The 16,715-nt window shown below is 31.5% G+C and overlaps 1 protein-coding gene across 2 annotated transcripts in view; it reads left to right on the top strand.

The window, feature by feature from the left end:
* Nucleotides 1-14,569, top strand: part of LOC107995194 (uncharacterized) — a 109,250-nt gene extending 94,681 nt beyond the window's left edge. The window contains exon 17 of one of the 2 annotated variants that reach the window (XM_062076195.1): nt 13,931-14,569. In XM_062076195.1, the coding sequence (XP_061932179.1) occupies nt 13,931-13,939 (9 nt within the window). In that variant the 3' untranslated portion in view covers nt 13,940-14,569. Of the gene's footprint in view, nt 1-3,705; nt 6,440-13,930 lie in introns of those variants that run through there. The other variant, XM_062076194.1, reaches the window with a different exon arrangement.
* The last annotated feature ends 2,146 nt before the right edge of the window (nt 14,570-16,715 follow it).

The following is a 16,715-nucleotide window of genomic DNA, read 5'->3' as shown; positions in this document are numbered from 1 at the left end:
CAATGATGTATCCCGTGGTTCCCGGTGTATGAGCGACGGTGTCGTGTATCGTTTTATTATCGGTCGATGAGAGATCGTGGTTATTGCCATAAATTTCAATTATTGTTCGAAACGCATTCAAATCGTGTGAAAAGAGATCATCGAGATTCGAGATTTGAATCATAATTCGCAGGACTAATGATAATCGATTAACAATTTAATTTCTCGTGTTATAATAGTATCACGAGATTTATTGGATAACTATATTTTTGAATAAAAGTTAGTATTGCAAAAATAATGCAATAGTTGAATTTAACAATTTGTTTCGGTTCTGGTGCTAATTTTCTTCGATACTTATTTCTGTATTATAAAATTCTGAAAATAATTTTGTTTATAAAAAGATTGAAGTAATAAATACTGTATTATTCGTCTAAATTATTTTCAATCTATAAAGCTACTTAAAAAAAAAAGGAAAAAGAAAATTAGAAGATTATTATTTACTCTCAAACAATCGAACGTTTCATATTTCAAGAGAATTATAAAAAGATTCTTTTCTTCCCAAATTTAAATCAATCAAATTTAAACACGATATCAAAATATCTTCGATATCCATCCTCAACTTCTTCCTGTTCAATCGCAAGTATCTTAATCAACTCAACACCCATCTTGTCACATCAACCACGTTCAAAATCAATTTTCAATCTAAGTGTCGCCCATGGAAACATCGTCCGCGTAATTGCCACGCTACACTTTCAATGTTTGAAGAGCACACACATAGAGAGAGAGAGAGAGAGAGAGAGAGAGAGAGAGAGAGAGAGAGAGAGAGACACGTGTTTTCGTACATTCATACAATGATTGGATCATCGTGATGCTCTTGTATATATATATACCACGTAATCGAGCTCGTGGTTTCATCGAGACGAGGATGCTCAAAGGGATAAGAGTGGATGGACAAGAGGGAAACAATCAATCTTGGATTAACTGGTCGGATCGTGCCTTCGGTTTCCACTACTCCTTCGCACGGATAATTCTCTAGGCTCTTGTTAACATGCCTCTGATCGACTTGCAGCGTAAGAAGCGATGATAATAAATGATCTGGCTGTTAGGCGAGCTTTTGATCGGGATTATTTGTCGGATCGACTCGTCGAATTTAATGCTCGTAGATTTCATCGATTGACTTGAGTTTGAGTACGAATTATTACGGCTCCTTTACTTCTTTGCGCGTGCGACAATCACTTTTGATTTGTGAAGATAATTACAAATATTTTTATCACTGTTAAAATTTAATATTATAAAATGTGAAATTTAACGAAACAAATGTTCATAGAAAAAAGCATTCATTTCCATAATCCAATATTATCGAACTCTATCAAAAACAATGCTTCAGATTCATCCTCAACAAAGGCACGTACGATACACATATACCATCGTACTCGCGCACCATCGAATTCCTTCGAGGAATGAAACATCCTCGTCTTTCTTACCCCTCGAGAAATAGAAAAAAGATCTTAAAACACAAAGTTCCTTTTCAATTTGCAACGATTTATAGAAGAGATTGTGCTTGAAAAAGAAATTAAAGAGCCGCGCCCTGACCTCCGCCTCGCCTTTGACGATGTTCATATCTGTTGAATCGAGCCGATTGCTTCTGGTCCAGATATCCGGAAACCGTTTCCTTTTATCCGTCTCGCTAGGCAAACGACGACACGACAACCGTCTTTACCCTCGCGTTTACAATACTTCTCTCCTCCTCCTTCTCCCTATTCCTCGCTGTTTAATCGATCCATGTCCACGAACGATCCTTCTTCGAGATTCGTTTCGATGGTGGATAGATAGGGCCAGACGGATTCCATCTTGTTAAGGGAACTTGAATCCTCGATTAAATTCAACGTGAACATGGAAATGGAGGATTATATTTTCTTATTTCGTACACGTTCAACGAAATCTGTTGCGAACTTGGCATTGTTCGTGACGCGATATTATTGGAGGAGGATGAGTCGGTTTGGTTTCTTTTACGTAGTAATAGAAAAATTTTTCTGAGAGTATATATAAGTCATTTTCCATCTCGATGATTTTTTATAATTTATCTTCAAGATCTCGATGTTATGATTTTAGTTGACGTTATTTTAGGGGAAATAGAAATACACACAGAGGTTAATGTATTCGGTACATTTGCAGATTCGATTTTTAGAAATTTTTAAAAATTTGTTATAGAAAAATTATGAAGATTTGAAGGTTTGTTTATTATCGAGCATATCTATCTTCGTTATTCTGTCGTTGCATTTATTATTCCTCTCTCTTTATCCAAGGTGAATTTAAATTCGAAGTTCTATTACGCTAACGTAAAACGTAGAATTTGAAATTGCGCTTTTTTGAAAACTCTGAGAAGCTCGATCCTCGATGTGTTTTTAAAATGGACCATAATTTGTTCGATACGAATATCTTGTGTGTACTCGAAATTACGTATATTTGAAGATATTAAAATTAAAAATTCCCAGAATTACGAAAGAAAAATGATTTCTTTGTTTTATTTCGCTCATCCATACGTACTATATACTTTTGGTTGCGCGTTTTCGGTGCCGTAGCTAGACCTCATATTTATTCATGAGTACCTATGGAATAATTAAAACAACCTTTCCCGTCTGTTCGTATTTACAAGCAAAATTTTGTTCACCTCACTTCGCTTCGTTCAAATATCAAGTCAATTTTAAGTAATAACACAAATGTTAAATCCTTTTCCCGATCGTTTTTAATTTTAAATTTTATTTTAAAGATAAATTATCGCATATAAAAATAATATTTTATTTTATTCACTTATACATTATCGTCTATTAATCCTATCTTATTAACGATTTAGAAATTTATTTTTCTTATCAAGTTTAAATAGATGGTACACGATACGATCAAATATTAATGTTATTTGTTATATTGTTGGTTAGGCAAATAAAATTGGACAACATCATAACCACTTTCCTAGTTAGTTCTATCCGAAGGGATTTGCAATTTGAATTAATTATTCTAATTTCGTTTAATGCGTGTAAGGAGATTTCATGTAGGAAAGTTGGTGAACAAGTTGAAAATTTTAATTGCTGTATTATTACTGTATATATACCAATATTATAATTTCGCGGAATTAATTCGTTTCTGGCTACAGATTACAGATGGCTCTGACATTTGATTAATTGAACATGTGCCGAGTTTCAAATGAAACATCTTTCAAGATAGATCTTAGATGAATTTATGTATATTTGATTAATATTCGCAATATTATAATTTAAATAAAATTGTTGATGTTGGTTAAAATTGGTTAAAATTTATTGTTTGCATATTTCATTTAATATACGATTTTTAAAACCAATTTGAAATTTTAATATTGCACAATTAAATATAAATTTGAAACGAAACCGATATCTCGTACTAACAAGAAAGAGAGATTTTCAATCAACAAAATCAATATTTTATCAAAAAAGCATCGAATTATATACAAATCTGTATTCTCTTGGAGCAAAAAAGCATTTTTAAAAATATCTCAAATTTTTTATATTTCGATTATTCAGAAAATTATTAAATAAATCGCCCATTAATTATTAATTCTCGAAATTTAATTAATTAATCGTGCGAACGAATAGAATTTAAATCGAACAATTTCGATTCGAATTATTTTCTCGATATAAAAAAATTCGGCGAAAAGTGCACAAATACATTTAATGTTTCCGTTTTCTGTTACAGGTGAGTACCTTTTTTTCGTTCAAATCCCATCGAAAAATCGCGTCGAAATTGTCGCATGACTGAAATCGTCGATCGCAGGTGAGTCTTTGCGCGATGCTTTGCCCTTAATCAGTTAGTTCGAACAAGCGTCGACACGCGTATATATCGTAACATTGAATAAATGGTATCCGCGATACGATACCAATCACTTTATGCCCAACCTATAAACCCCATGTTTAAACCCTTCGAAACAACGATACCAAGGATAACTTATTGCCCTTAAGAGGGTTTCGAATTTTCCGCCTTTTAAAATTAATATGTATCGGATGCCGTTAAATGTAAGATAAAGCGAGTACATTGTCTTGACAATTTTATCCGATTTGTCATCCGAGAAAGTGTATATTTTCCCCGAGCAAAGCTTCACTTCTCGCATTAATATCGTTTATCGTGATAAAGTGACTCACAATTCTTTACAGCAATAATTAATTTTACAGGTATGAATGACTCTTTAATATTTTTGTTTCTTCCACTGGTTTGTGGATTTTAAAATCGAATTTTAAAGCAAGGATTTAATATAGAATTTCATTCGTATAAGAAATATTTACATTAAGTTAATCCAGTGTTGGTAAATGAATGTAGATGTTTCAATTCTTTATTTAAAACTTTGATACAGTTATCGGAAGAAACCGTCAAAATGACAAGTTCGTTCAGACGTTAACGAAAGGAGTTCTTCGGGACGACAAAGTGATTAAATATGCACGAGATGTTTCGCAATGTATAATTTGGTATCGCGGATGTGTTTTGGAATAATCTTCGAAAATGGAAATTTCGATAGTACGATTATAGTACGATTTGAAATTAATATTAAAATTTTGAAAGACTTGTGTGAAAAGATTTTTTTTTAAATCTTTTTTCGCTTATCAAATATGTATATATTTTTGCTTTATCGAATTTCTTTAAATAAGTTTCACTTGCTGAAATTATTTTCGTATAGTGATTTATCCAAATTTTTTTTTCACAGATATTTTATCATTATATTGTTTACAATTAATTATTAAGAAGAAAAGAAACGTATAATTTATTGAAAAAACAGATTGCCAGAGCATTATGATTAACGATATTCATACAAAAAAACATTAATTAATTTTTGATAAAATATAAAGAATTTTAGATACGTCACAAAATTTGGCAAAAAATTGTCACAAATAATTATTTATCAAATTTTCATAGTCATTACCAGATCAGCACGATATCTTTAACAAAATGATATAAAATTTATTTCTCTACGTTGCATTTTAAACCTTTAATAATAAATATAATAAACTTTCTTTCATTTTAATTTTTCATTCATTTTTATATATATGTATTTTTTTTCTACAGAACATATTTTTATATAGAACAATATTAATATAATCCATTGAAATAAAATTTTGTCAGCCAATTTAATATTAAAAAGTTGAAAATTCGACAATATATATTTCCACAATATATTACTTTCAACGATAGATTTTCATTTCTGATGATATCGTATAACGGATCGTGATGTTAATTCATTTACCAGAACATCGAGCATTCCTTCGAGAGGCCTGATACCACTCGAAAATCCATTCGAACAAGTATTGATACGATTTACATTTTACGTGGTTACTCTGCGGTATTCTCTTGGCTAAATCGCCGTTAAATCCGTACATGATTTCGGTTCCAATACCAAACGTGTGTTTCCCATGGATTCTAAGATCCCTGGTTAATTGACTCGTCCCCTTTTCTGTGTAAACCAGTTTATTAAGGTTCTGCAGTTTAAATTTACGTAGAGATTTCTATAAACGTGTGAAAAAGAAGAACGAGAGGAAATTAATATTATAATTAAAAATTGAAATATCTCTTTTTAACGTAATATTGATGTTATCAAGGTAATTAATTCTTGATGAAAGAGCTTCTTTTTTTTTTAACAGTACCATAGTAAAATAATTTTGTCGAATATTTTAATCAGGATATTATTTATATATTGAGATTGTTATTAGTATTCATTGATATGTGGACAATAGAGAAATAAAATGAAATGAAAGTTAAAAAGATTAGGAGAAAATATTTTTCTGTATTTTATTAGAGTATAAGATGATACTTTGATTTTTCGATTTATTTTTTGAAAGTAGATAATATTATCTTATAATAGCTATTATAAAAACGAAGAATGTTTTTGTTATGAAAAAAATAAATTTAATTACGATATTTCAATAAAGTATTTATCTTACGAGTATTCTAATTAAATTCATTTTATAACGAAAAACTTTCGCGTCTTTGCAATATCTATTATTATTATATTGTGATGATATCATCTATTTTAACAAAATAAATCTTAATTAAGAAAGACGTATGAAACTTGGTGCGAACGCGCGCAAGTTTGTCAACGTTTTAAGCGAAAGATTAAAATGTTCAATAGAGAAAAACAGTGTTGTGTTAGTGGTTTGACTGTTATATAATTTTTAATAAAACGGCCCGCTTAATTTGCCGTGTCAGTGTTCGATAAAGTTTCAGCAATTTATGTCGTGATATAATTAACGCGAACACACCAAAGGCGTAACGATGTTAAACGATACTGTATACGCGCAAAAACTGAACTTTATGCTGGTGAAAAGCTTAATAAAAAAGGATTAATTATAAATCGACGTGCGTAAAATAATATTCTTTTACAGTTGCACTTTTTTTTCGTTTACAAAAAATAATATATTTCAATTATGCGGGGAAAAAATATGTTTAGTTATATTCTTGAACGAATGAGAACGAATCTTCATCGCCATAAAAAAAGAATGCATTCGATATTTTCCATTTCGTTGTAAACGAAATTTATTATGCACGATGGATTGTTGAAATCTATATAATTTTTCATAGCAAATGAAATGAAATGAAATATATTTCTTTCCATCGCTACAAGTTTCCATTGAAACTTTATTATTATTTCTTTTTAACTGGAAATTATTGCAACGATAACATATTTCATTATCATCGTAAATATTAAATCGTGCAAATTTATTTTCTTTAATAAAATAATAATAATAATAATGATATAAATGATTAATGGAACAATTCTCAATATTAAGAATGCTCGATAAACCGGCCAAATTAACATTTCACCGGAATTAATCCAATTTGGATTAAACACGATACTTCCGTTAATGAGTTTTTCGTTATTCGGAACGAAAGTGTTTCCATTATCGCTGTTTATTGTTCGTTTTGATGACACTCGAATCGCAAGCAATGATTCCTTGATGATTCCTCTTTTTTTTTTTTTTGCGAATCATGGACGAAACATTTGCAATCAACGGTTTTTGAACGATGAAAGCGGTTTGTATACGTACATACCGGATAAATGAAAATTTGATTATGGTTTGGGAATTTATTTCTTTCGTTCCGTTCGATTTTCCCGATTTTTAATTTGTGATTGATGATAGTAGATTACCTATCCGTTACAACATTTTAATGAAATTTTATTCTTATATTTACTAATTGATATATTAAAATTTCGACAGAATTGTTAATCTCTTCTCAGAAAACGTTTCATCTTTTCAATTCTTCCTTATGAATTAAAATACACAGTAAATACACGAAAACCAAAATATCCAACGCGTTTCTATTTCTGTTCAATCTGTTCGCGCACCACATGGAAAAAGAATATTCGAATAAAATTGTATTCTCGAAAAGGAAATTGTTTCGATCGTCTCGTTAATTTGTACGAAATGTAAAATAATCTATCATCGAAATTAATCGTATAATCGGGTTCGAAAACATTCCATCACTCGTCATCAGAATTGGAATATCCAATTTGTCGACGGGATTGCGACTCGACTCGAAAGCCGCGAGTTTCCGAGACGTTACGTTTCTCAGAAGCGTTCCTTGCTGAGGTTTCGAAATCGGTGGATAGCCAACGTTGGCTTAATGGGTGGTAATTTAAGATCGGGGAGTTTAATGATCGCGAGAAAATCGACCCGTTGGGGATACAACGGAGTTATGGGAATCGTGGACGAGTGAAAGCACGGGGAATTTCGATTAAGTGATGGCGGATTGAAGGGGGATTGATGAAGTCGCGTGTCTTTGACGTGTAGTTTGCGGCCGTGTGGATAAATTACGAAATTAAAAGCTGCTAAAAGGATTACGTTTTCTCCTTTTCGCTTTCTTTCTCTTTTTTTTTTTATGAAATATATTTATACTTAAAAAATATGTAAATAAATTATTCAGAAATAATCTCCTCATTATCAATGATTTGAATAATTATTTCGCTTAATATACGGAACTACTTTATCGTTAATTTTTATGTAATTCTATAGTTATCGATAATTTTCAAGCAGTCAAATCATTGAAAATGAGGAGATTATTTCTGAATTTTATTTATAGTATATATATATATATATATATATATATATATATATATATATTCATATATATATGTTACTCTTTTTGGATTTTTAATAGTTTTTTTCGGAATGTAGTCTGCTTTATTTGTCCAAATTTCATTGGGCAATAAACATTACAACTAGACGTTGCGAACGACATAAATGTCACGACTCGTTGGTTTTCTATTCTTTTCAAATCCTGCATGAATTACGGTTAGTATGGTTCCCAAAAATTCCAAAAATTTCTAGATGTCCATACTTTGTCATCACTGTGCAAAAATATTTTTCATGCTCCCTTACGCGTATCATGAATCAATTCGAATAACTTTGTGAAATTTCTTCTAAATTTAATTGTCGACCATTCAATCTTTTAATATTTTAAAAATTTGTTGATGTTAAATTTAGTATACTTTTATCTTAATTAATATTTATATAAAAAAATACAGTTATCTGCGAATTTTTTTCTATCCATTGTATATTCATCTGCACGTGTCTCGTTCAAACAATCAAACAGAAAAACTAACATCATTCGTCATTCGTTTCTGATCTCTTTATTTCTTCTCTTTTATATCTTTATACTTTTTTCCATATCACGTAAAGTTCGTCGATGTTATGAAACGAATCGTGATAAAAAAAAAAAGACAAAAAGCGTGATCGTCACATTGATATGCTTTTCCTCGTTGTCTTCTTGTCAATTTCCTTTCTTTTCTCCCCCTTTTTCGAAATTTTTTGTGCAAACGTGACACGTCAAGTACGATCATTTTTTTTTCTTTTTTTTTTTATCCGATGTGATGTTATCGAGGAAATATCAAACGTGCAAAATGGTAACATACCGGAGATGAGTGCGCTCTGTCTCTCGAGGCTTTTGCGCAAGAAGGTTCCTCCATATCTGCAACTTCGTTTCTTGCAAGTTTCTCACTGAAACAGATATCTCTTTCGAGTTGAAATTCGTGTTCGATTGATGAGGAATTTCACAGGTGTTTGTCGCTCGTGTATAAAATCATTTCAGGATTGAAAGTATTAAAGGATATAAGTATACGATACAATTGGAAAGGAAGAGAAAAACAAGTGATCATGGAAATATCATTTTATAATTACAATGTAAAAATTTCTTGGATTAAAGGATATTTCAAAGACTAGACTTGGTTGATAACAATTGAATTAGACAAATAAAATTTAATTTGTTATATTCAGATTCAATTGTAGAGAATCAATTTATTACCAAAACTATTTCAAAAAGCTTTATTCTTCACGATCCATTAACATCATTCAAGCACAATTTCCATAAAACGACATTTCCATAATTTTCAACGTATATCTAAATATTATATTTTCCAAAATTGAAATCGCAGATCAAAATTTGGAAACATTTAAAAATAAAATACTACTCGTTACTTCAACTATTCCTATTCTAAAAATTTTGCAATATCCCTCATAAGCCACCATCACCACCATCCAAATACCATCGATATATTACCATGAAACCACAACGTCAGTTCATTTCCATAGAACAACCCATTCAACGCGTCCATTCGTTCATTCACCATCGAACAATTGCAGAATAATCATTCTCTACATTCACCCTTATGAAATTCTGATCAAGCAAAAGATTAACCACGAAGCAATACCTACCTATGTAATTCAAAGCGACGCGGAGCATCGTTCAATCCGCCTCTCGAAATTTCATTGTATCCGTGGAGAGAAGCGGATTTTCGAATCGACGGATCCCATGTCTGTCGAATGACATCGAATCCCCACCGCTCCCGATCGCGTTAATTCATTCTCGTTTCACCACCGATCATTCGCGCGAGAAAATGTAAATACAACACACGTGTGAATCCGCGGTTCACCCCGATCCAGAGTTGATTTCCCTCGGAAAATTCGCGAACGACCATCCAAAGAATCGAGGAAATGAATCCTCCTCGCCTGAATCCGAATAATCCGTTATTGGCCGAACGAATTTCGGTTTATTAGCGGTGGATCGTGGTCTGCATCATTGGAGAACAGCGAACGAGCCTCCCCCTCATTATGGAACGATAATGGCAATTTGGCGCTAGGCCAAATTCAATAAATATTATAATTTTAACGGTATTTCTCTCTTTGTGTCTCGGATTTGTCGTGCATACTCGATGGATTCCATGAAGTAAGTGTGATGGATGAATTGAAAGAATGAAGGAGAAAAAGGGAATGTGGGTCATTGAAATTTGTCCAGGTCGTTGTTGTTCGTTGGATACGGTTGTCTTCGTGCACAGCCTCTCTCGTTACCGAGTTGAGCCGGCATAATTGATCTCGTGTCGCTCAAACGCGTACGTTCACGTTTTAATGCCTGGAATCTTTGTGCACCTTGTGCACTACGTTTGTTCGAAATTCTGAATTTTTTTTTTTTTGAGAATTTTTGCGTAGCGAACGGGAGTGACGTTTCTGTGAAATGTTACAGTAATTCGGTTTCTGAACGATTCTCTTTTTTTCTTTGTCAAGTAGAATTACACGAACGGGTAGATTTTTCGAATATTTTTGATTTCGAAAAGAAGCTTCGAAATCACTAATCAATTTTCGTTGTTTATAAAAGATATAGTCTTAGAATTAAAAAGTTCGTCGAATTCTTGAATTTTATTAGATTCTATGTATCGGAATATAAACAGAACAAAATTTTCATTTTTCTTAGCTCTAATAACAGCCTAGAAACTCGATATACGAGAAGCTGCGTATCGTTAAAAAGGAATTCGATATCAATTATTGTTCGTACATATTTTCATTATTTCATTCTACGTTGAGGAAAAAAAATATTCAGAGATATAATACCAATATTTATACGGTATTTATAGGTCGAGCACACTATTGAAAATCTTTTCATATAAAAAGTTGGCGCGTTTCGTTAAAAATAAATCAAGCATCTCGAAAAGTATCGTTCTTCTATTCGTTAACTCGAACATCGATTACCATGTCGGATGATATCTGAAAATCAGCGAATCGTATCGATAATTGCATTTCGAGTTAGTCACATCGTTTCACCGATATTTGTCTCTCGTGCAATTTGATCGAGGATTCATTACGATCACAATTTTGTTTGGTTTTATCACGTCTCTATTAAATCTGACACGCGACTTCTGTATCTCGACAAATCTATTTCGTTCCCTGTTGTACGATATTCAGAACAATCTGTTAAATCTTGTGAAACAACGTTCCATTCGACGTCTTCTCGTTGACAAGAGATTACGGTGATCGTTTTGTTTTTTGTTTTATCGAGATGATATAGTGTTCCTTGTATCTAGAGAATGATTTAGATTGAGTAAAAAGATGTTATCATTTAATTAGAGTGCGTGTGTAATAGTTAGATAAATTCTTCAATTTTCTTACATTTAATTAATCATTGAAAAATAAAAGTCATTGAATGCAGATAGATTGATAAAACCAGATTCGAAGTTTAATAAAATTTTCTTGGGCATTTTTAAAATAATTAAAAAAATGGCATAAAATTTAATAAATAAGTTGTTCCTACATTTGCATTGTATTTAAACATTATTGTAAAACAATGGAAGTTGATCTTATAAATTTAATTACAATCTTAAATTTACATTTATTTTGGGAAGAATCATTGTCCAACTTGTACAATGTTATTATTTTTAATCTCGTTACAAGATGAATTTTCAAAAACTCATTCCTGAAATAAATTGTCTTCCATTTTAAAAAGATTCTTCTATTTTAAGAAGTATCTATAAATTTGTAAAATGTTTGCCAGTTATTCTTAGTTATAATTACAACTATCTAAATTATGTCAATTTTAAATAATAATCATCCTTTCCTATTGTTTCTATCTTTGATTCAGTAGAAATCATATCAACGTATCTCGTTAACTAACTAATTATATCCTGTCCCTTCCTTCTCTCCAAGATTTTCTGTCTCTTCTCTTACAAAAATATTACAAAATACCTCTCGAAAATTAAATACTGATATTTCTCAAATAAAAGAAATATCAAAAACATATAAAGTTACTCATAATTTCTCAAATTATAATAAATATTTTAAACATTTTCGATCCCTTCATATCTATTTATCTATGCTGTCGTTTACTCTTCTTCTCTTCTTCGAAATATCTCCTCGCCATTTTTCCCCCCATAAAAGCTCGACAATTCATCGCAGATGCCTCTTCTTTCTCACTCGAGCTTAACCACGACCCGCTATTTTTTTTTCTCCCTTCCTTTTCCCGTTTTTCTTGTTTCTCGTTCTCCATCTTTTTTTTCTTTTTCCTTTTCTCCTCCCTCTCCAACAGGATTCATCTCGTGGGCGTTTTTCGTGACCAATTCGTCGGAACGCGCGAGGATGCGCAATGCGCAGGGAGCGCAATCACAGAATCGGTCTCTGTCGCCCTCGGTGATTTTCGAGGGTTGAAATGAAGGGGGGGAAGCTAGTCAAGTTCGCTTCGAAAATCCTTCGAGCGCGACAGACACGTTTTGTTGTTCTCTCTCTCTCTCTCTTTCTCATTTCACTTTCTCGAGCGAGAAAGCAAACGAGAGAGGGAAAGAATGGAAAAAGGGGAAACTATTTACCAACATTTTTTTTTTTTAACGTTTTAGAGAAACTTCTTGCACTTCGGTATCATTTTATGAATGTGAAAGCAATTGAAAGTTCTTTTTTCTTATTCTTCTTCTTCTTCTTGTTTTTTTAAATGTGGCTTTGTAATCGTATGGAATAGTTACATTGTTTTGTAAAAAAAAATTCTTTCTCTGGCAGAATTGATGAAATTGATGAATTGATTTGAGAGGTTGATTGTGGGATAGCTGATTCGTGAAATTAATACGTAAGCAAGAAATTTGAGGAATTGAATTTATGATAAATGTTTTTAATGTATTGTATGTCATTCGTCGTTGCTATCGTTGATCTATACCACTGGATTGGTTTTATATTTTATGCTCTACTCTGAATAAAATAACATTCATTCTTTTTAGTATTTCGTTTATATTCAATAGAACTAGTCCAGCATAATAGCAACAATAAGATGTGTAATATACATTTTTTTCAATAATTAAATTCTTCAAATTTCTTATATTTTTTTTCACTATTTTATACTAAGGAAAAACAATATACATTAAATGACCAAACAAATTCCTAATATTCAAATGTAACATGAATCTTTAAAATCTTTAAAAAATTGATTAATAATATTGATCATAAACTTTTACAGATCTTTTTTCTCATTCATCTGAAAGTAACATTCCTCCTACTTACACAAATTATCTACGATTCTACGTTCCAAGTTTCCACATCAAAGGGGAACCATTTACTCCATCACACGTTCTCATTACTTATCATCTTCGTGATACTAAATTGAGGCGTCAAACCCGGCCACTCGTCGCAGTATCGGTTGCCAAGAGAAATAGAATTTAGACTTGAAGAGCAGAGCCATCTTGATCCGTATTTCCGGCGGCTATAAAATATTCCCACAGAGACTATTCGAGCATCAACGTGTAGAGTCGAGAGTAGTAAAGTATTCAAGTGTATATACCATTGCTATCTTTGGAGATAGAGTAATGTTTCTGTGCATAAAAGAGTGGCAAAACTTTGATACACACATACACATACTAGTAATTCTAATTTTAATACTGCCAGAATAAAAAATGTAGATACGAAAATTCTTCTTCGGGATAAAAATTTACTTGAAGAAATTGGCGAAAATTTTTTACTCTTTTTGCAATTGTAGAAGCTTCGATACATTAACAGATGTTTCCACGTTCAACAAAATTCCAAAAGAAGAATTTAAGAATTTCAGGCATAATTGTTTTACTAATAATTTCAATCATTATAATTTCTATGCGATTCGAACATTTTTCGCATTTATATTTATTCTTTTTCATTTTCAGGAAAGATAAGATATATGATAACAAAATTATTTTCTTAACACTCTACACGCGAATGGAGAATGAACGAGTAAATTCGAGCGAAGTGAATATTTCCTCCACTTTTTCGAACTGATTTTCGAGTGCAGCTCGATTTAGGGCCGACTGTGATCGAACACTCGAAACGGGGGATAACCGCACCTTTGTTGATATTTGATCAGGGTTGAAGAGCTATGCGATGGAAAAATAGAAATGAAGAATTGATAAAGAGGGCGATGGTGCAATTTTCCGGATGATTTGTCAGATGACTTATCTTCAATAGCGTAGAGTAAATTGAAGATCAAGGACTTGTATATCCACGTAGAATATGGTCTCTCTTCCTTCCAAGATTCTTGAAAATTCGAAGCAATTTGAATGGTTGAGACGTGCGATTCGATATATTCGATTATTCGTCTTTGATTAGCTTTTACCATTGTTGTTTTCGACTAAGATAAAAAATTGTAAATAATATTAAATTTATTACAAAATTTTTAACTTTTATATTGTAAATGTTTTGATTAAATTTTGAGAAATTGATTTTTATACCATAGATTTATATTGTACGATATTGTAAAACTTGTAAAAAAAATTCTTGTTGTATAATAAATTTTTAAATAATTTAAACAAGTTATAGATCATTACCAATAATATTCCAAATTACAAATTTTTATAATCGATTCGATTTTAATTTGTAAAATTATTTCTTCCTTTATTCCTTATTTTTTCGTAAAATTAATTCACTCGGCTGAATCTAGTAACGTATATAAAATTCATATAATCAAGGGTAAATCCAAAAGCAAATAACCACGTATATATGTTTCGCAAATTTCGAAGCACGATTCGCGTGTATACATTTACATCTTGCGAAGTTTCAATTCAAACTTAATAATTCGATATTTAAACATCCATAGCTTTAACAAACTCGAAGCAAATATCACGCTCCGAATGAGTCCAATTGCATCGGTTTATCGACTCATTTTCCACGAGAATAATCATATCTGCTTGACCAACGATTCATAAGATTCATAAAAGATTCTTTACACAGATTCAGCCGAGAGTTAATTCAATCTTTAGGAAAAAAAAGAAAAGAAAAAAGCAATGTTTGATCGTTTACGAGGAAATTCACAAGTGGCGCCTTCGATTATCTCCACGCAGCTTGGGAACATCTGTTTTTCTCTCTGTGAACTCGTATTTTATGCAAATGATTTGCTCGAATTATCGAGGTCGAATCAAAAAATAATCGCTTCGAATTTTCCAATAGAAATTGTCCAGCACCGTTTAAAGTATACGACGATGAGTAAATTAAAGCGAATCTTTTCATCGAAGTTTAAAATGTATAATAGAAAATTTTTTCGTCCATGTTCGTGAGTGGTTGTCAATCTTTCGAGCTTGTAATTTATTATTGGAGGATATTTCATGTCCTAGTTGTTTCATCGATACGAAAAGTTGTTGTTTGATTGGGGATAATAAATATCCGTGATTTATGATTTCATGTTTCCAATTCATCCTTCTTTTCCTCGATTCTTATCTTTATTCTTTTTTTTTCCTCTTGATATTCAAGATTATCGAAATTTCCCTTGACACATGATTATAAATACAAATTATTTTCTCAAGTGATTATAAATACAAATTATTTTACACGATCATTATTAACAGTTTATTATAAATTTATTGATATAAATTCTTCATACATCGAATAATAAATAAATTAACATTCCACGAATCTTAAGAAAGATACTTTTATCACATTTTTGTTATACACAGTTTCATTCGCATCGCAACACAGATCGATCATATTTCTCCTACATATTTTCATCCTGACTGAATTCATGAGACTGAATATTTTATTAAAGTAACAACAGTGTTGAACAGACGCGAATATCAGATTTCTTTCTCCGCCAATTAGTCAAATGTCAATTAAAAGAAACAATGAAATCCACAATGGAATGTTATCGTTATACGAAACGTACGGATCCACGGAAAAAAAAAAAAAGAAAGAAAGAAAACGCAATCGAGAAGGGAATTCTGACCAGAATTCCAATATTCCAGATCAACGAAATGATAGGCGATGATGGAAAGTCGCAGAGCGGTTAAATTTACTTTTCCTTCTCGATTCCAATTCGCGGTGGTGGTTCACGTGTTCATCGGACATAAATCGTGGCCCGATATCTGGCCGCGTTGTAAACTTTAAAACCGCCCTCCCTCGGGGGTTAACCGTAAATCATAAATATACGATTAATCAGGATTAGCCGGCGAATCCATCGATGCCGGTGAATATTCATGAATCGAATCAACCGCGGATTAATCGATCCCCATTAATCAGCGCGACTCTTTTTCCTTTATCTTTTTTTCCATTAATTAAAAATTATCCATGTACATGTGATGATGATCGTCCATTGTTTTTTTTGCAGTAGATTGATCAAATCTTTGCAATTTTTTTAAATATCTGTATATTTCATATTCTACTACTTTCGTTGGAATTCTTTAAAAATTAATGTAACAATTTTTTTCATCTTTCATTAAAATATATGTCGAATGATAAATTGACGAAATATTTAAATTTTATATATATATAATATAATCGTAATTCTACTTCTTCAAATACTTTTCAATCATTTCTTTGTCGTCAGAGATGTTTCCCCGTTTCTAGTGTAACGATTTTAATATTTTTTTTTTAATTAAATAATGGATATATATTTTATGTTGGGAAACATAGCCTTATAAGCTCGGTGACATTTAATTAATGCACAAGTTGTCCACATTTCAAGTT

This window comes from Apis cerana, linkage group LG6 (genome assembly GCF_029169275.1).
Source record: "Apis cerana isolate GH-2021 linkage group LG6, AcerK_1.0, whole genome shotgun sequence".
In the NCBI taxonomy this organism is placed as follows: domain Eukaryota; kingdom Metazoa; phylum Arthropoda; class Insecta; order Hymenoptera; family Apidae; genus Apis; species Apis cerana.
The sequence above is the reverse complement of the archived record's forward strand: the minus strand, read 5'-3'. Positions and strand labels throughout refer to the sequence as shown.